At 38.8% G+C, this 21,912-nt stretch overlaps 1 protein-coding gene across 1 annotated transcript in view; it reads right to left on the bottom strand.

Moving 5' to 3' along the window:
- Positions 1–5,022: 5,022 nt before the first annotated feature.
- Positions 5,023–21,912, bottom strand: part of si:ch211-266k8.4 (TBC1 domain family member 10A) — an 81,881-nt gene continuing 64,991 nt past the window's right edge. Inside the window, exon 15 of the mRNA XM_041997909.1 lies at positions 5,023–5,187. Within this exon, the coding sequence (XP_041853843.1) occupies positions 5,121–5,187 (67 nt within the window). The 3' untranslated portion in view covers positions 5,023–5,120. The remainder of the gene's footprint in view (positions 5,188–21,912) is intronic.

Below are 21,912 nucleotides of genomic sequence, written 5' to 3'. Positions count from 1 at the left end.
TTTTATCCCTTGGCATGACAGACTAACACTCACACTAAATCAAGTTTTTTTTTTACTTTATGTTGTAGGTGAATAAAAACAAAGATAAAAGAATCCATCACAAACAATAAAAACATTTTATCTAAAGTAGTAGAAGCATGTCATTATAATGTTGAGAATTAAGAAACAAGCATGTGTTATAACAAGCAGTCATTAAAGGCAAAAGGCAAAGACAAATTTATTTGTATAGCACATTTCATGTACAAAACAATTCAAAGTGCTTTACATAAAACATTACAGCAGGGTGCAGAAAGCAATACAAGTGCATTAAAAAAATAAATAAACAAAGATTAAAAGAAATGCAATTAATGAAATAAAAGCAGAAGGAAGATGCTAAAATAAAATGGATAAAATGCAAGAAATAAAGTTAAAGACATTAAAACATGATTCTAGCTTAAAAGAACCAGATGTAGATTTGGACTTCTAAATAAAAACTAGCTCCATGCAGCAGAGAACAGGTGGGTCTTTAACCTGGATTTAAATAAACTGAGTGTTTCAGCTGATCTGAGGCTTTCTGGGAGTTTGTTCCAGGCATGTGGAGCATAGAAGCTGAATGCAGCTTATCCATGTCTGGTTCTGACTCTGGGAACTGATAAGAAACTGGAACCAGATGACCTGAGGGTTCTGGTAGGTTCATATTGGGTCAAGAGGTCACTGATGTATTTTGGTCCTAAACCATTCAGAGCTTTATAGACCAGCAGCAGAACTTTAAAGTCTATTTTCTGACGAACAGGCAGCCAGTGTAAAGACCTCAGAGCTGGACTGATGTGGTCCACTTTCTTGGTCTTAGTGAGGACTCGAGCAGCAGAGTTCTGAAAAAGCTGCAGGTGTCTAATTGATTTTATTTAGTTAGAACCTGTAAAAACACTGTTACAATAATCAAGCCGACTAAAGATGAAAGCATACACTAGTTTTTCCAGGTCCTGCTGAGACATCAGATCTTTTACCCTTGATATATTCTTAAGGTGATAGTAGGCTGACTTTGTAATTCCCTTCATGTGTTTTTCAAAGTTAAGGTCTGAGTCCATCAATACACCCAGATTTCTGGCCTGGTTGGTGGTTTTTAGGTGTATAGACTGAAGCTCTGTGGTGACATTTAATTGTTTCTATTAGGCTCCAAATACAATCACCTCAGTTTTGTTTTTGTTTAACTGAAGAAAGTTTAGACACATCCAGTCATTAATCTCCTCAATGCATTTATCAAGAGCCTGAACGGGGCCTCGGTCTCCTGGTGACATTGTAATATATATCTGTGTGTCATCTGCATAGCTATGGTAACTAATTTTGTTTTTCTTTATGATCTGTGCCAGTCGGAGCATGTAGATGTTAAACAGAAGAGGCCCCAGGATGGCACCTTTGGGGAACTCCACATGTAATTCTTGTCTGCTCAGATGTAAAATTACCTATTGACACAAAGTACTTTCTGTTCTCTAAATAAGACTTAAACCAGTGTAGTGCAGCGCTAGAGAGGCCCGCCCAGCTCTCCAGTCGTTTAAGCAATATATTGTGGTTGACTGTATCAAATGCAGCACTGAGGTCCAGTAAGACTAAGACTGACATTTTTCCATCGTCTGTGTTCAAACATATGTCATTAATGACGTTGGTCAGAGCATCTCAGTGCTGTGGTGCTGTCTAAAACCTGACTGGAAGACATCATAGCAGTTGTTTTGTGTTAAAAAGTCGTTTAGCTGATGAAAAACGGCTTTTTCAATTATCTTACCACTCAATGGCAAATAGCATGACTGGTTTCTTAAACAATCCACGACTCTGATGAAGGTGTGTTCAGACAGAACACGACTTTTAAGATGATGCATCCATTAAAATATGACAGTGGCTTGTACAGATTTTCATTTAGATAGAAACTTGGCTCAAATCTGAATGGTTCACATATTTCTACATTTTACAGACATTACCGACAAATATCTGCACAATACAATAATATTTTAAGGCAAATAAATAAGTACTGAAAAAACTGTTGAATATATGGCACAGTGGCTTACTGAAGTCCTTGCTGGGTGTTGATGCTCCAGGGAGTAACTGCACACAGCAAATAGACTCCAAAACCGCACCCTGTTTGTTTTGCACAATATACATAAATTACAGATATATTCAGGAGCTCTGGCGTTGGAGAGATGTTGTGTTATGAAGTGGTGTTAGATCAGTTATGTTACCTTCCAAAAGGTTTCAGGAGAGTAAATCTGGTTGTCTTAGGTGCAACACTTACAGATCCCCCCCCCCAAAAAAAAATTCAGTTTTATAACTTTTCTGGTGTTTGAGCTTAAAAATATGTTTCATCTAGTGGAATTTATGCAGTTATGACTGGATGTTTAATTTCCAACTTATCTGCCATAATGACAGAGCAGCTCTCCATGTTGCTTCCAAACCCACGGTCACGTAATGTTAAAAAAAAAAAAAAAGCTAAAATTTTAATTTTACCATCAGAATATATTGGCATTATGCCCTCTTTTTTATATTTAATTCCACTGCCTTTCAAAAAAAAAAAAAAAAAAAAAAAAAAAAGCCAAATTGTGGAATGACTATGTTTAGTAGTAAAAGCGTTTCTACATGCACAATGTGAAGGGAACTCAAGGGATTGGGACTGAACAGCTTTACAGCCATAAGAAAACCACTAATCAGTGAGGCTAACCTAAGAAAAAGACTTCAATTTGCTAGGGAACATCAAGATTTGACTGCAGAGCAATGGAAGAAGGTCATGTGGTCTGATGAGTCCAGATTTACTCTGCTCCAGAGTGAAGGCAGAATCAGGGTAAGAGAGGCAGATAAATTGATGCAGCCATCATGCCTAGTGTGTGCTGTACAAGCCTGTGGGGCAGTCTATGATGTGGGGTTGCTGCAGTTGGTCAGGTCTAAAGATTCCAAAATGACAATGCTAGGATCTATTGGGCTCAGATTGTGAAAGAGAGGTTCAGAGAGCATGAAATGGCCACACATGGATTGGCCACCAGAGTCCAGACCTGAACGGCATTGAAAATCTTAAGAAGAAGAAGAAGAAAAATCTTTGGGATGTGCTGGAAATGACTGTGCAGGGGTCAGACATCATCATCGCTTCAAGATCTTGGAGAAAAATTAATGCAACTGTGGACAATAATAAATGGAACATTGTGGAAACTAGTTGAAACGAATGCGTGCCGTAATCAAAGCTAAAGGTGGTCTAACAAAATGTCAGTGATTCTTTGGACAGGCAGGGTATTTTCTAACATTCATTCATTTTCTAACAGACCTGTAAAATTACATTTTTAAAGAACAATTTGATTTGTCTCAAATGATCTTTACAACCCAGAATTCCTTCTGTCCTTCCAGATTCAGCAATGAAGTTAAACTTTCACTGTTCCTGAAAACCTATTAATAGGTGGTTTAACCGTCTCTAAAATTAAAAGGTAAGGAATAACAAATGTATTTACACTGTGCTGCTGCAGATGAAAATATAAGATTGTTTCCATAGCTGCCAGTGACAAATCCTTGTCAGGTACCTTTCTAGGAAGCTCTGTCATGAATTATTTCTAGAAAGACTTTCATTTTCAAGAATTATTTGATGGACTTAATCCATCATTTGGTGAATTTCCAGGGTGCTCCTATGTATCTGCTGCATTCTCAAAGCACCCACAATCCCTTGTACATATCACAGATCTTTCTTGTTTGCTTTTTTTGGCTGCATTTACAGCCTGTGCCGTTAGTATAAATTACCAGTATAAATGACTGCTTAAACAGCTAATAGGAACAAAGCCATGCCAGTTTTTTTTTTTAACTGTTTTTTGGTAGTTGTCGGTGAGATCCATGCCACGAAAAATTCCAACTTGTTAGGTCGGTTCCATTAAATGTTTTCTTAATAGAGGGAATGATTCTTCCCTGAAAATCCCATCCTATCCTGAAGCAGCCTTGAATTTGAAAAGCATCTCACGGTTAACTTGTAATATTAAAGTCCTGGTTTTCCTTTTTCACTACGGAAGGTCTGTGGAAATTTTTAGCCCACGTAGTAGTATACCTAATAGTTTAAAAATGGTAACAGGAACCTTAGTTAATTAAAAATGTTCAATTTCTCCTTCTTGGCAGTTATTATTGTTCCAGTTAGATCAGGCAGCTGAAAACAGATTGTTTCTAGAAATTTAAGCACTTTCAGACAAAAATGTTCATCTGTTGAAATTCTTTTGATAAAAGCTTTCTAGTTAATCAACATGTGATAACACACTCACCGTTAACTGCTTTTCCTGCCATTTTACTGTGAAAACTCCAGGTTTAGAAATACATGTAGCAGTGGGCGGATGTGCACGTTTACTGGTAGGTACTCGGCATCTACTCAGCAGTCCATCCAGAAAAATCTGTTTCTTTTTCCTACAGCTGGAGTGATCAGGGAATGAACTGGGTCACAACATCAGTATTAAGTGTTTATCATTCTGAAAGGGAACCAGTCACACACCACACAGCCAACTATCCACCCTAAACTTTATATGTGTGTTACAGCACTACAACATCCTGCTACATCTCTGCTTGAATCTGAGACGAAGAGTCAGTGAGAAAAGCAAAATGCTGCTCGTCAGGAGAATGTGGTCATCTCAAACATCAGAATAAGCCGACGGCTCCGAGATAAAACCCAACTGACTTCACAAACATTTTCTCTAAAGTAAAATGTAATTAATACAAATGTGGCGTGACAACTGACAGCACTGCATTCCACCTACAGATGACTTGTCGTAATTAAAGATAATTATGTTATGAATCATCTGACTCATAACAGACATGCACATATTTCACTCACTACACAACCACGTTAAGCCCTGAAAAAGAAACGAAAACACTCCCAAATAAAGACCACATCAGCATTAGTAAAAATCTATATTTTTATTTGTACCAAATATCAAAAATACCAAATAAGATGACAAATAAATCATTGTTAAGGTTTTACTGGTCAACTGAAAAAAATAACAGCACCAGGAGACAAAAACAGCATCAAAAAAAGGTACTGATTCCACATAAAAACAGTACAAAACTAAAAACTGCAGATTTCCCACTCTGGCTTTACAGCTCAACATAATTCACCTCCATCATATTCCAGGTCAGGTAAATCAGATCAGCTTCGACTCTCTGGCATTCCTGAATGGTACACAGGTCTGATGTCTGGATGACAGTTCTCTGAAAGAGGAAGAAAAAACGACAGGACAAGGAGAAATGAATGCAAAACATCAGGAAATAAAGGAGAAACATGACAAGTCCTCAACAATATTATCTGAGCACTGACGGCTACGTTCACACTTTAGACAAAAGCGGCTCAAATCAGTTTTCTCTGACCCATGCTGCTTAGTTTTTATGACAATCTGAACGGTACAAATCTGATTTCTTCCAAACGTGGTTGGTTCCAAAACTGAAACATATGATCGTTGTCAAAGCGACCTCGGTCTGGACGACCATGTCACATTTAATCCGACTCTTATGTCAGAGATCACAGTTCTGCGACGGAGGAGGTGGAATGCAGCAACATCGAATGTAAACTATAGACGGAACAATTTAGCATGATTTTGTTGGCTCTGATTAGAATTTTGAAACGTGTTGCCAGAGATGGAGAATCGAGTCTCAGACTCAAATTTGAGTCTCACTTGAGTCAAATATCCAGTGACTTGAGACTCGGACTCACACTCAAAAGACTTAAAACTCGACTTTCCATTTGAGACTCGTGAATCATTTTTTTTTTCCAATGTTCTTCTCTGTCTGCTGTCATTTCCCCAGAAGTAACACTGACGTAATGTCACACAGATGTGCCCGAAGTGCACATGCAATCAGTCAAAATATTGACAGCACTAGTGGACACAGCTCTTGCTGCAGCGCTATTGTAACTTTTGGGTATTAAAAACTTAATAAAAAGGGATCAATAGTAGAGCAGCAAATGTCTGTGGTATAAAAATCGAGGACACTGGGTCCACCACACCCACCTTTATCCACCTTAAAACAACCTGGAGATGTTAGTCACTATAATATGCTAATGGTAGGATCTATGTTAGCAACGAGCGTACAGCCATAGCGGTGTAAATGTTGGCCTGTTACTATTTTTGTACCATCAGATTGGCTCAACGGAACGTGTTGAGAAGAAGAATGAGACTTTATTGAACAGTATCCATAAATGGCTGACTTTGCCATAATTGTGTTAAACTGGGATCAGACCCACTGTAAACAACATGGTTTTACTGGGTCTGTTTATTACATACAGCTGTTGCTGATTTAGGAATGTATATTTTTAGGCCTTTTTTCTTTTCAATTTTAAAAAGTTTTAATTTAAAATTTTCTGTACTCATTTGAGGAGTTATTTCAAAGGGAGACAGGTTGAAACTCTGTTTCTTTATGGTGAACCTGCCAGCGAGGAGGTTTACTTAATAGAATCAGTAACCATGGTAACAAACTCGAGGTAAGACTTATTTCACTTTCTGGAACAGAAAACCCAGAGTTTCCCTCAACAGGCCCCAGGTGTGTCACTGCAGGAAAACATCTAAACCCGCAGGACAGGTGGTGATTCTGCATATTGCCCCCCCCCTCTCTACATTCAGGAAAAAATGTTATGAACTGCAGCATTAGAAGTTTAAATTTCTCTGTGGTCCTTATGGTTCGCATAAAAAACTCTTGGATTGTCCAGAGGAGAGGGGCAGACCATTTCTCAGTTTAAGCTAAGGAAAAGTGCTGTTACTTAATGCTGGTAGAAGGTGAGTACAGATGTTAAATTTCTTATCATAATGCAGTCTCAGCTGTTCTTAACACAACTGAAAGTAACTTAAGACTCAACTTGGACTTGGGGTCAGTGACTTGAGACTAGGGCTGCAACGATTAGACAATAGTTGACAATAAAAAAGAGTCGACAACTAATTTACCCATCGACTATTGTCGGCAAAGAAAAAAAAAACAAACAAACAAAAAAACCAAAAACTACAGTGTGAGACATCGTCTTCTTCCCTATCCTATCTCTGCTGAGAGTTGCACATGAGCAATAAAGTCTGCCAGGACAAAAATATGGTGGCCGACCAGGGAATAGAACGGCGGCAGAGGACGTCAAAAGTCTGAAATAACTTCACGTTAAACTAACAAAATAAATTAAATACATGTGAGATTTGTAAATCTGCAATGCTCGAACATTTAAAGAGGAGGCACGTCGGACTTAAATAACAACCTCTTGCAAGATTTCAAAGCTGAAAGTGAAATAAGACCAATTTAATAATTATGTGATACATAATCCAATTGGTCGACTAGTCGTTTTAATAGTCGATGACTAATCGACCATCAGAACAGTCATTGGTTGCAGCCCTACTTGAGATTTGACTTGGACTTGCAAAAAAAGACTTGTGAAGATCTCTGCATGTAGCATCCATATTCACATCTGTATACAGCGTGGTGTGAGGGATCTTTCCTCTGTGCATGCTTTGTCACTTCAGAACCGTAGACTGTTCACACTGGAGTTTGATTAAATGCTAATATAAACAACCACTGGAACAAAGTGAATCGCAGCAAAAAATCTGAATCAAGCATTCAGACCTGTAGTGTGAAAGTGGCCATTAAAAAAAGTAAAATAAGTCTTGAAGTTAAAGAGCAAAACCAAGTATGACGACTTACTGTAGGTAATGCAGACCAAAGTAATGTTATTTCATACAATATACCTTCTTGTGTAACGTCGCCTTTTAGTAATAATAATAATAATAATAATAATGGATTAGATTTATATAGCGCTTTTCAAGGCACCCAAAGCGCTTTACATTGTGTGAATCCATTATTCATCCACTCCTCACTCATACCTGGTGATGGTAAGCTACATGTGTAGCCACAGCTGCCCTGGGGCAAGCTGACGGAAACGTGGCTGCCAGTCTGCGCCTACGGCCTCTCCGACCATCACCGAACATTCATCCACACATTCATACACCAGCGATGCCAACACTGGAGGCAAGGAGGGTTAAGTGTCTTGCCCAAGGACACAACGACAGATGACTGCGGGAGCGGGAATCGAACCGCCGACCTTCCGATCATTGGACGACCTGCTCTACCGCCTGAGCCACTGCCGCCCCAAGTATAGTATTCAAAGTTTCTCTTCACAGATTCACTTACTGGTTACATTTTCCTGCGTGTGCTTCAGACAATAATCCCATCCTAACTGCACAGCAGTGTTGCACCAAAACTCACATTCTCATGAGCTCAAATGACATTTAGCTGATCTGCCAAGGCCAGCTAAATTTCTCACGTCCAAATAAGCCACAAATATTTGGTTACACACCCTAAAACTAACCATCAGTAAGAAAACATAAGTGTGCAGTGAAGTCCCACATACAGACATCCTCCAAGAGTTAAACAGAAGAAAGCCCCAAAATATTTCAGAGACCACATATTTTTCTTCTTTTTATTTCCCCATTTCCAGTTGTCTTCCTGAGGGACGTGAAAAAAATGATGATTCCTTTTCCTAGACTGACACAAATGCCCTTTCTGTGAAGCGTGCATGAACTTTTCATTGGGGGGTGGGGTGGGGGGTTGCTCTGTCAACAACTCACAAACCAGCCAGCCTTTACTCCACATACGGTGAAAAGGACTTCTGTTTCTTGGATTAAAATGTCAGGATGAGTGAGGAAGGACTTGAGACTGAGATGTGATTGTGGAAATATGATTGTCTTGACTGTGTGTTTTAAAGAGTTATTGTGTGTTTGAGTCAGTGTGTGAGGAGTGAGTAGCCTGAGCACATCAGCAATGGTGGCTTTAGCTGCATGTGGTCGAAGACAGATTTAAGCCCTTGAATCACCTCTCCACACCAAAACAACAGACCTCTGCTGCTAGTATTTGGATGAGAGTGAGGAAATGTGAACATATTACATCTAGTTTTCACTCTCGTCACCGGCTTCATATCTCCGTCAGGCCTCTCCCTTCTCACTCGCCAGTGCCGTATGGAAACGCCCCTCCACACCTCAAGGATATACTCCCACTTACATTTCCTCCGATCCTCTCACTTTTAAAATGACATCTTTACTGTGGATTTTCTCTTAAAAATTTATTTTATGCTTTTAACCATAAGCTTCTTTGTATTTGTCATTTTTTTTTTTACCTTTTTAGTCTGTAACACTGAGGTTTCTTAATGCAAAGTGCATTAAAAAAATGTACTATAAATGTTATTACAAAACAAAAACTAGAAAGTAAACCCCATCTAACAGAATATAATAATATAAATAATACACTGAAAAAACAGCTACTGTTGAGACAAAACATACCCCTGCACCATCACTGGATCTGAACCTGTATGGACAATGACCTCTGCAGTGTGTGCATTTGTACACACTCACGCACCATCAATATGACCATTAGTAGTTTCTTTCATCTGAGGTAGAAACCTTCACCAAGAAAACATCTATGGTACCTCCTTCAAGTCACTGTTAATTTAATGATTTCCAAAGGGATCCCGTTACTTCGTATTAATGCAAACAAAGAACACTTCTGTACTTTAGTTTTTTTGCATATTTGGTTAATTTTGTGTGGGAGAAATAAACATGTTTGCTGTGACAGTTTAGCATAGATAGTTTTATATGACAATGGTAGAGATTTAATGAAATCCTTTTAATCTTTTTGGTTAAGTATTAAAGGGGCAACCCTATAAAACTTTAAAGCTTCTACATTAAATATGAAGCTAATAACAGGTCTAATAGGACAGTCAAATTGTCCGATATGTTGACATTGTCTAAGTTTTTGATGTTGATACAGGCCTGTTGTGTTTTCAGTGATATTGTTCTCATCACCAACATGATGCCAAAGAGCAGCAGCTGTTACAGAGTTGAGCACAGTGTCAACATGTTTCACAACGTCTAAGCTGAACAAAGAAAAAAACATGTTGAGACAGAAGGGCATAGCATCAACTAACAGTTATAGTCTAAACTAATAGTTATTCTATAAATTTCAGTCATTTCAAACATTCTAATATTTGATGTTGCATTCTCATGACAGTCCAGACGGCCACGACTCTCCCAACAATAAACGGTGCACCCTATCCAACATGGTGGCACACAAACACAGCAATCAAAGGTAGCGTAGAGCCGCACTTCCACCGAGTGGTCTTACTCAGTGGGGTGGTTTGGTTTAGCTGTTAGGCGGGGTATAAGCCCGGTAGGGATAGACGTGTCAGCTACATGATACATCACGGTAGCGGTACAATGCCTCTCTTATATTATAATGAAGAATGTGACACAGAAATAAATGAGGAAAATGATGAACATCCAGCAGTTTGTGTTCTTTCTTCATGGCATGTGGCATTAAACCACATCTAACATAACTGTATATTCAAACATGGCATGTTCCCACCTCCTTCTTATTGCTGAATCACACAGGAAGTGACCATATATTACAGTGTTTTGACCTCCACTCTTTAGGCTCAGATCTGTAAGATTGGGACCTCAATGGGATGGTCACAAAAGTTGGACTGAATATTCTGGTAGCCTTCCCAGTTTTACTGTTGATTGTAATCACCCCTCTGAGGATTAACACTAGAAGTCCCAGGAATTTTGATGTCTCCCTAAAGTCCCAGAGAAGGGTCGAAAGACCTTTAGTCCAAACTGACGACTCTGCTGGCAAAAATTAGCATCTCTTCATTTGTAAATGCAGCCATTACCTGAGGAATGCACCCATTGCATCCAGCCCCTCCTTGTTACCTTGAAACGTCTGGTAAATTCTGTGGCAGTGGGGGATGGTGGGCTGAGGGGGATAAATAGTAGCTAGCTTCACCTCCAACAAATAGAAGGAAGCAAAATGCAGAGGCGGCTTACAACTCAGCAGGCATTGGACCTGATCCTCAGCGATACAAACCCTTGTGACTCAGATGGAGAAGAGATACAAATTCAGCTGGATTCGGACTCTGACTCTGAGCAGTCTTCAGGTAAGATTTGAAACTATTATTGAACTTTTTGGTATGACAAATTTCTTTCTTTCTGCTTTGTCCTGTACTGTGAGTTGCAACACTGGAATTTCTCCATTTTGGTACAAATAAAGGATTTTTTTAATCTTATTTCCAAAACATCCTATTTTCGTCCTCTGAAATTGTGAAATTGTTTACCTTGCAGATGATGAGACTGCTCCACTGCCAGAAAAGAGGGCTCGGTTGGGAAGTGAGAGGACAGAGATGGCTAAAGATGGCACAGTGTGGCATGAAGAACAGCTGGGGACATGTCTCAATTTCACCCCAATAGAACCATACGGCACAGATGGAGAGCCAACTGCTAAGGCCAGAAGAAGTATCCGGACTCGTCTTCAAAGCTTCTTCTGTTTTATGACACTTGATATGCTTCGTAGCATTCAAGAATGGACCATTCAGCATGCACGGCAAAAGGAGCAGGCAGATTGGTTCATGAACCTCCCAGAACTAATGGCATTTATTGCAATTATTATCTTGCGGGGGGTGAAGAAAGTTCCATCACTACGTGACAATTGGTCAGCAGAGCTGGGAAACCCACGAATCACTGCTACTATGGCCCGAAACCGCTTCCAAAACATCATGCAACACCTACGCTTTGATAACATGTTCACACGCAGTGAGCGAGTGGAGACAAATAAGTTTGCTGCAATTTCTAATCTGTGGGAATCTTTTGTCAATAACTGCATCAGATCTTATAACCCTGGTCGACACATCACTATTGATGAACAGCTTTTCCCGACAAAGACTCGCTGCAGTTTTCTGCAGTACATTGCAACAAAACCGGACAAATTTGGCATTAAGTTTTGGCTGGCTTGTGACTTGAAATCAAAGTACATTTGCAATATCCTGCCATATCTTGGCAAGGACCCCAGTCGTCCCAGTGGAGAGAGACTCTCTGAGAGTGTAGTGATGAGGCTGATGGAGCCGTTCATGGATAAGGGCAGAACTGTAACAACAGACAATTTTTTTACATCGCTGTCCCTTGCGCAACGACTGCTTAGCCGGAAAACCACCATCCTTGGCACAGTCAACAAGATTCGCCGGGAAATTCCTCAGTCAACTAGACAGAAGGACCACACTAAATTCACCACTCGAGTGTTTTCCACCACTGGTGCAACACTCACAGTATATGCGCCGAAACGGAAAAAGACTGTCTATCTTCTCAGCAGCATGCACAATGTGGTTGAGACTGAGAATACCACCAAAAGGAAGCCAAACACTGTCACACAATACAACACCACAAAGTGTGGTGTGTGTGTGATGGACCAGATGGTGCGGGAGTACAGCGTGCGTGCAGGAACGCGGAGATGGCCAGTCGCCGTGTTCTACAACATGATCGACATGGCGGCACTGAACGCTCATGTTCTTCATAAGGAATGCACCGGAGTGCAGGAGAGAAGAGTGGACTTCCTGGTTGAGCTCGCGAAAGAGTTGGCCAACTCTCATGTGAGTCAGAAGAAGGCACATAAGGAGCAACTGCTTCAGCAGCAACCTCCCACACCTAGCCCTGGGAAAAGGACAAAATGTCAGGTCAACCATCGATGCAAGAACAATTGCGCAACTGTAAGATGTGTTGACTGCTACAAATACACATGTGGCAAATGCAGGATGGAGATACCATGGAAGTGCCAAGCATGTTTGGACTTAGCACAGACGGACTGCTGAAAGAGCAGAAAAGCCATTCACACAAGGGCATGCCACTGTAGCCTTGTGTAAATATTTGTGAAATTGTTTCATTACTTGCATTATTTTAACTGTTTTGTTGTTTTTTTTATGACAAAAATAAAAAGCATTGGAAAAAATTCACAGTTGTTCTTTTATATCTTTGTCATGTTGACATTTATGCCCTCTTGACTTAGACACTAATGCTTCTGGGCATTTTACTCACAGACCCTGCCTGTACCACCACAATCAAAAAATGTTCATTTTAAATATTCAAAATTGTTCATTGCTTGGGCTTTTTGGACATAAGGTACATGAACATTGGGTTAGAAAGTTTGAAAAATTTGTATTTTTTCATTTGTATGAAAAGAGGAGAGCTGGACCTTTTAAAGTGATTTTTTAAAAAAATATGAATTCATCATTTTGTCATATCATTCTAAATTGTTTGCTTTTTTATTGAAGGCCCACAATGATTATCTTTTTTTTTTTCTTCTAAAAGCACACAAATGTGTCGAGGAGGTATATATCATATATCATATCAAATATATTTTTAATTATTTGAAATATACTAGAATGCAGGAAAACCTTTCTGAATCTGTTTGAGGTCTACTCCAATCTCATACTCAGGGGACCAAGCAGTGTCTCAAGCCAAGCTTTGGGCAAAAGTTGACAGTCCAGTTTCAAGAGTCTACAGTGTCTCCCCTAAGTATGCGCCCTCCTGGGGTGTGCCAGTAATTGACTCGTCTACAAACAAAAGAAGCTGTTCGCAGCTTAAGACAGGATTTTAGCTAAAATCCTACTGGTCAATCGACCCATCTCTGGGTTGTAAAGGTAGAAAGGTCAATTGACCCCTCTCTGGGACTTCTAGTGTTAATGGGACTCTGGTGGAGAGGGGGTACACTTACAAGTACCTGGGTGTGCACATCACCAAGGATCTATCCTGGACTCATGGACTCTGCACATAGACAGCCAGGTGAAGAAGGCGAGGCAACTTTTTCACCTCAGACAATAAGGAAGTTCAGAGTCTCTCTGAAAATCATGACGATGTTCTACACTGGAGAGGTGGAGAGTGTTCTGACTGGTAACATCACCCAGTGGTATGTGAACAGTACTGATTGTGGCTGGAGGGCCCTGCAGAGGGTGCTGAGGTCAGCAGAGCGTACCATGGGTACCATACTCCCCACCCTCAGGACATCTTCATGAGGAGATCAACAGTCAGAGCGAACAGGATCATGAGAGACCCTCATCATCCTAAGAACAGTCTGTTCGAGTGGCTGCACTCTGGCCAACACCTAAGGCGCATGATAGCGAACACAGAGAGACTCAGGAGGAGCTTCTTTCTTCAGACTGTCAGAAGTGTGAAATCTACTCTGTAGTGACACTGACCACTTTAACAAGCCTCATACACACATATTGTCAGTCTGTATAGCATGCACATCACTGCCCTGTGGCTTATTATATTTATTTTCATTTTAGTTTATTACCAGGTTGTTTGTTTTACTAGTGGTAAATGGGTGTGCATAGCCTCGGATGAATGTACGACTGCATTTCACTGCCATCTTGCATATCATGTGACGAATAAACAACTTGAAACTAATGTACAGCCCCAGTAAAACCCTTTTCTTTGCTGTTACTCAGCGAGATCCACCAGCTATGCTCGGTCACTTGGCTCCTTCTGTCTTCACTGATCTCTGAGTAAAGAAATGCACCAGTGACACCTGACACTAGGGGACAATTCACCTCAGAGTCAGTGCTTAAATGCCGTATGGAAGGATGTCCCATTACATGTCATAACTGATTGCATTCATCAATGATTAAGTGGCAAATTAAATTGCTTTTATTCTTTCATAATGGCAACATTTTCAAGAGAAATGCAATATACTAAAAACTGTCAAATAGATTGTGGGTGTTGAATACAAACAGTGATAAACAAAAAGACAAAGCTACTAATGCTTAAACAATGTGAGCTGTATCTAATTTAACCTAAAAGGTTATTTCTCGCAGCTCACTTTACTCACAACTATGGCCAAACATGAGACAATGGCTTAGGGTGAGGGCTGAACTCAGACAAGGGTGACAGGAGGAAGGAAGACAGAGATAAGGAAGTGCAGGGCAAGTGCAATAAGGTTTGACTTAAACAATATCTACCTTTACACTGAGGGTACAGAGAGTGACAAGGACACCTCACTGAAGCTACAGATTTCTGATGGTTTGTTAAAGCCCTCTTTCCTTTGCCTGTGGGCTTATTTAACCAACGTATGCCCATCTGACAGCTCAGTGACAAGTTCTGCCTTTACAAGCAGACAAAAGACTCAGTCATTCACCACCGACCTTTATGGCTCCCTCTCCCTCATCCTGTCCTCAGCAGGTGTTCATGGTAAGATAGCAGATATCTGATACAATCTAAGATATGGGTTATAGGAAGTTGCGGGAAGTTACTAAAGAACTCTAGCATGACAGTTTATATAAAACAAGAGACGTGTAGATCAGGGTGAGTACAGCCTGAGTGGATATCTATAACAACATCCAATGTTCCCTAAAACACAATCTCTAGGAGGTACTTTGATTTCTTACAATTTAAATTTTAAAATATAATTACTAACATACAAAAATCATAAAAAAGTGTGTTTTTCACATTGCCAAACTTAATCATAGTTAAAGCAGGCAACAAGAGGTATTATTCTCAATGTTTAGCCCTCCTTTCTCTTCCCACTTCTTTGCTACATTAATACGCAGTTTGGGAACAATTGTTTTTATATTGTGGGTCAACAAGGATTTCCCATGGATGCCTAACCTAACAGCTTTTACTTCTCAGTTTTGCTCACTATGTATAAATGACTAACCTTTGCTTGTTTGTTAGGTAATGTCTTTGTAGTTGGTCCTTTTTATTTTGTCTTGACTCGCTGTGTACATAATTTTTTATGAGCTTTCACTGCTCGTATCATTGTGACTTCGAGTGATGTCTTGTGCTTAATGGTAATATAATACACTGACTCTCACTGGACAATTTAGCACCTATGTATGGTATGTTCAGCATCTTGTCTCAGGGTTTTTGGCTTCAAAACTCACGACTGTAAACTTTAGAGCAGCTCTTGCTAAACTAGAAAAAAGTTTAGAGAAGAAGAATGAACCTTTTGGTAAAAGCTTTTGTTAAAAAAGGTAGTAGTCTCACAGTTCAATCAATAATTATACTGCAAATCGCAGTATCATATACCCCTTTACAATTTAAACAATTCTATTAATCAGTTTTTATGGGAGGGAATAGGATTAAACAAACTGTTAAGAATTACTTTCAAGATTTAAAATGACATGGTTTATCATTTAAAAACCCAAATTGGTAAATTATTGATTGGACTGTACAAAAAAGAGTTGAAGTTAGGCTCACCATGAAGCAACATTAGTCCAATTTAAACTATTCAGCTAACTGAAATGGAAATGCACGCTCTATTAGAGGCAGTAGCATTTAAATGGAATAGACAACACTATGTTCAGAGATGCTAAATACAAGACTAGTGAAGCATTGTTTTAATCTTAATGATAAGCAGTAAAAAAAACAAAATAAAATAAGTAAATGTAAAAGTAATATTCAGATTCTGCTAAACTACAGAGAATTACATCTTGGACTGCAGGATTATGCTACTGACATGTCGCACAGCTCACTAATCTATACACCAACAAACTCTTCTGTTTGTTGTGAAACTTTCTGGTGAACTCGGGTGAAAGAAGAGATCTGGATCGTTAAGACACAGAATGATGAAATAGAATTTTACTACTTCCATGGTGTAAATGAAGATGTGTCTTGCTGATTCTGCATTCCAGTGTTGTGATTTATTTCACATCTTTATCAGAACTCTACTATAACCTTCTATAACCATACAACTTGGTCAGGTCTCAACAAGCTCCATACACTAGGTCATATGACGATGTTGAATATGAAAGCAAAAGAGTAATTTGTTTTTTAAATCACCATAAGCTGACAGGGTCATTAAATTACACAAATAGAAAAACCCACATAGAAGTGAGAAATGGCAGTCTGTGATAAATACATCCTTAACTCTTGAATAAAAATTCCAGCACAAAACACCCTCGTTTCCTTTGCACCAGAGGACTTAGTGTGTATTGTCCTTTTATCCAGGCTCTGTTTCCTTTAATATTTATAACCTTGAAAGTGTTAGCATGGCAGTCATTAACCTTTTCCATTCACCTCAGTACTATGCATACAAACCAAATCCTTTTATGATTGAGGACAGGTTTATATGTGGTATCTCAAAAGAAAAGTTTTTCCATTTTTCAATGAAGAATGACAGATTCTTTGTATAGGAAGAAAAATGACAAGTCTTCCTCATGGAGCAATATATGTTCAATCTATCCATTTTATTCCTTCTCTTCACTACAGGATTGAGGGGGTAACCCTCTCCTTTCAGCTTTCACAAAAAGAGTCGGGTGTGGTCCTTTCATGGTTCATTCAGTTTTACAGTTCATACCTGTTGGCTTTTGTTCACCTTTCTAGGTAAATAGCAAAGCTTACAGTATTCTGTACCTGTGCCTTGAGGCAGAACCCCCGTCTTCATATATAAACTACAAAGTGCTTCCACTCATGCAAACCACTAAACAAACAAGAACCTTTCACACTCATAGTAACATCCATCCAGAACAGAAGTTTCGTCACCGTTAGGGGAGACACAAAGTTTGCAACCTGTAAATCCTGTGAGGTGAAAATAAATCATGATGGAACATCACCAAGCGCTTTAAAGTTTATGGAAGTGAGGGGAAGAAAAAAAATAAAACAAAGACCAAATATGTAAATGTCTTCAAATGTAAAAGAAAAAAAAAAAAAAGCTATTGTTTGACACATTGATTGCATAAAACTGCAATGAGTATATTTCTAAAAAAAAACCAAAAAACAAAACAAACAAAAAAACAACAGAAATCGTGCATTATTCACGTAAAAACAGCAGGCGCTTTTTGGACAGACTGTAAGGGAAGCTCATAGTTAAACAGGTTAATTCACCTTTACTATTATATTTCTCTTTAAACACTGAGGCTGAGGTTTGTGTTGCTTCTGTGGGGTTGTAATCGTTTCTGTGTGTGTTCCCAAAAGGCTTGAGGCAGAGTCTTTGATCAGGTAAACATCGAGGTGTGGAATATCAGTGTGATTCTTTCTTTCGCTCATTTGTGATCTCAGAACATGATCATGCTGCAGTTCAAGTCACCTAAAACAGACCAAACAACAGCCGGGAGTCGCTGGGAATCTGGAGTGATGTCATGAATCATTGAAAGCAAAGTGGTGTATTGTATCAAGGGAACAGTAATCATCACAAAGTGGAGAAGATGCCGGCGCATTTGCTGAAATCCTTCTAATAAACAAAAAGTGGAGCTATTACAATCCAGTATTGATGTCATTATCAGATAAATAAATCTGAGTCTCAGAACAGCTGAGTGTAATAAAATCACCGTTCGTTAAAGGAACAACAGGAAAGTCAAGATTAAACAACTTAAGATTTTAGTTCTATTTGTTCAATATTAATAATATAACAAATACTGTTTAATATTGTTAATTTGTTTGTCATCATTTGCTGGAAATGATTACAAATATGTTTTAAGGAAAACAAAAATGAAAATGGATGACATGAAAACAGAATTTACAGTTAATGACTCAAACTAACTGGCAGCTGCATGAACTATACTGGTCTAAATGTAAAAATACTATCATTTTATTGTAATGTTTTTTACATTATATATATATATATATATATATATATATATATAAATATATATACACACACACTTTTTTGTTTTTAGAGGTGAGACTTTAACGTGCTCATTACAATTAATTACAAAAAAGTTAACCCATTAAAAAAAATTAACGCATTTAATTGCAGTTTGTGTTGCAAACATGGAACACTTGTCAGTGCACTATTTCCTGTACACCGATTAATTGATGCACATGTCAGAGCTCGGCCTAATCAGTGTGGCTAATTTAACTCCTTTAACTATTTAGCAACTTTTCAGACCCATCTAGGGACTCTTACTTCAAAGAAGCGACTAGTGACTAATCTAGAAACTATTTCTGGTGTTATTGGAAACCTTTGGAATTTGACGTGAAGGCACGTATAGTTTACTTCGTCTCAATAAGCAGCGCCTCTGCAGGCCCCTTACCTATCCATTAGCACTCACAGTCAGAGCAGGAGATGATCATCTCTGCTCCAAGACCAGACTGAAAATGAAACCAATAAAAAAAAAAAAAAAAAAAAGGTGACACACTGATCCCGCTCTGGCTTACAGCCAAATATTAATGCCTATTTATGAAGTGTGTGGATGAAAATGTTTCAAAAGTTAAAAGTACTGTGACATGCCGTAGACTTTTAATCGGAGAACAGCTGGAGTTGCTAGTTAAAGTACTTTAAATGGCACTTTAACTTTAGGTCTGTTCATTTTTGGTTCATCTTTTTCTCCTTTTTAAAATTTAAGCTTTAGTAATGTTGGGAAACAGACATTACTAGAGCTTAAATTTTAAACTATCATAAACCTTGAGTTTATAATACAGTGACACAAAAAATACTGAATATTGTGCAAAACTTAATTTATTTCAGTGAGTCAACTTAAAGATTTTGAATACAGAAATGTGACCATCTGAAGAGTATAGTCATGCATGTGAACTCAGTAACTGGTTTGAGCCCCTTTTGCATGAATTCCTGCCTCAGTGTGGCGTGGCATGGATGTTATCAGCCTGTGGCCCTGCTGGGGTGGAATGGAAGACCAGGATGCTTCAACAGCAGCCTTCAACTCTTCTACATTGCTCGGTCTCATGTGTCTCATCTTTCTCTTTGAAATGCTCCATAGATTTTCTACGGGGTTCAGTTCAGGAGAGTTTGCTGGCCAATCAAGCCCAGAAATCCTTGATCATTGAACCAGGTTCTGGTTCTTCCGGCAGTGTGGGCAGGTACCAAGTCCTGCTGGAAAATAAAGTCAGCATCTCCAAAAAGCTTTTCTGCTGAAGGAAGCATGAAATACTCTAAAACCTCCTGGTAGACGGCTGCGTTGACTCTGGACTTAAAGCACAGTGGACCAACACCAGCAGATGACATGGCTCCTCAAATCAACACAGATTGTGGAAACTTCGTTCTGCACTTTAAGTGTCTTGGATTGTTGGCTTTCCATTCTTTCTCCAGATTCTGGGACCTTGATTTCCAAATGAGATGTAAAATTTGCCCCATCAGAAAAGAGAGCTTTGGACCAGAGCTCAACAGACCAGTTCATTTTTTCATTTTTCAGTGGCCTTTTCCTGACGATCCTCTCCAGGGTACTTCATCCTAGCTGGCCTTTCCACCTTTTTTCTTCCACACTTTCCCTTCCATTCAACTTCTCATTAATGTGCTTTGATGCAGCACTTTAAGAGCATCCAACTTCTTTTGCAATTACCTTTTGAGGTTTTCCCTCCTTGTGGAGGGAGTCAGCGATGATTCTCTGCACGACTGTCAGGTCAGTAACCTTCCCCATGATTGTAATTTCTACTAAAGTAGACTGAGAGACCATTTTAATGCTGACGAGTCATTTGCTGGTGTTTTGGATTCATTAGCTGATTAGTGTGTGGCACTTAGAGGCTACAACATTAAACCTTTTCACACTATTTTAATTTTATGAGATTATGATTTCTGGGTTTTCACAATCTGTAAGCCATAATCATCAAAATAACAAAAAAAATGCTTGAAATATTTTACTTAGCATATAATGAAACTATATCAGTTTCCCATTTTAAGTTGAATTACTGAAATAAATTAAGTTTTGCTTGATATAGTTATGCTATTAATTATTATTATTAATAATTATTATTATTACAATTAATCAATAATAATTACAAAGCCTCTAATTATTTATTTTCTATCATACAAAATAAGAATTGATCAGTTACAATCAGTGCAGAAGAACATGTAGCATACTAGATGACAAAAATAAGCAGCTGGCTTGGTTAACATGCAGATGTCCCCAAAGGTTCAGAAGATCCCAAAGGAGCATCTATGTTGTCTTTCTGTGGTCTGAGAGACGGGCGTGAAACAAATGATGACTAAAACTGCATTTTAGTCAGAAAGCTTTATAAGGCTTGGACCCTGTAGCTGGAAATGTGAAGTGATGAAGCCATTAATTGTTTTCATTAAATACTAAACTTCATGCAAAGGGCAGCTGATAGAACATATTTACTGATCATCCATTGCCTTTAAAAATGCAATAACAGTAGGTACAGAAGCCTGGCCGCTACCATTTCAACTACTTGTTCAAAAACAACGTAGAAGTGAAAGTGAAGTACCAATAAGATGAAATGAATGAATAATGAAAAAAGCAGAACTGGAAAGATGCACTACAGGATAGAATGTATTGTTACAAATTAGATTAAGTGAAGTAACTTGTTTTTATGTTTAAATATTTACTCTATTTTTGTTGTGGCATGTTTTGAAATAAGAAATGTTACTTATCTTTCCCATTATTCATACACAATGTCACCAGAATGCCACATATTTAAGACAAATTATAGCTTTTTATTCATTTGTATTTTTAAAGAACTATAATTCACAGAAATATGAGTCATGCTCAAGTTGTCTGATTTATTAGAAGGGGTCAAATGTAAAAAGGTGCCACGTTGTTGGCCTAAGCATCAAACACTGCAGTAATGCCTCCAATGTTTATTTGTTCCTTTAAATAGGACGAGCAGTAAGTGTGTGTGTTAAATCACTCATCCATCCTGTATCTTCCCAGCCCCGTTATATAACACCACACTACACCTGCACCCATGCAATTCCCTTAACAAAAGCATAGTTGGTGTGTATGTGATTATATGGCAGCCATGTTTGCTTTTTCATGAATATGAAAACCTGGGTTTTTCGTTCCATTATAGATGAAGCACAAACAACTTGAAAGCACACGTTCATTAGAGTGCACATGGACATGAAACATGTGTACACAAACAGATTTCCCAGTGGGAATAGATGAGAGGTGAGTACAGGATGTGAGAGTGGCTCCCACACTGCTGAGCGTACAACCAACAACACTGGGGGATCAGATGACAAGCTTCAGCCCATACAAACACAAATGCACATACACAAGCTTATACAGCATGCACACACTCAAATCACTTTTTGTCGTCCCCCCCCCCCAAAGCATGGACCCTTCTGGCAGGCTGCAGAGTCCCATATGCTCTGCTGTGACAATGAAGTAAAACTACGGCTCTAATTGGGAGAACCTTTACACTTCAGTCATTGTCCTCATAAGCACGAGTAAAACTGCAGGATGAA

This window comes from Melanotaenia boesemani, chromosome 10 (assembly GCF_017639745.1).
Source record: "Melanotaenia boesemani isolate fMelBoe1 chromosome 10, fMelBoe1.pri, whole genome shotgun sequence".
Taxonomy (NCBI): Eukaryota; Metazoa; Chordata; class Actinopteri; order Atheriniformes; family Melanotaeniidae; genus Melanotaenia; species Melanotaenia boesemani.
Note: the sequence above shows the minus strand (reverse complement) of the source record. Positions and strands in the feature narration are given on the sequence as shown.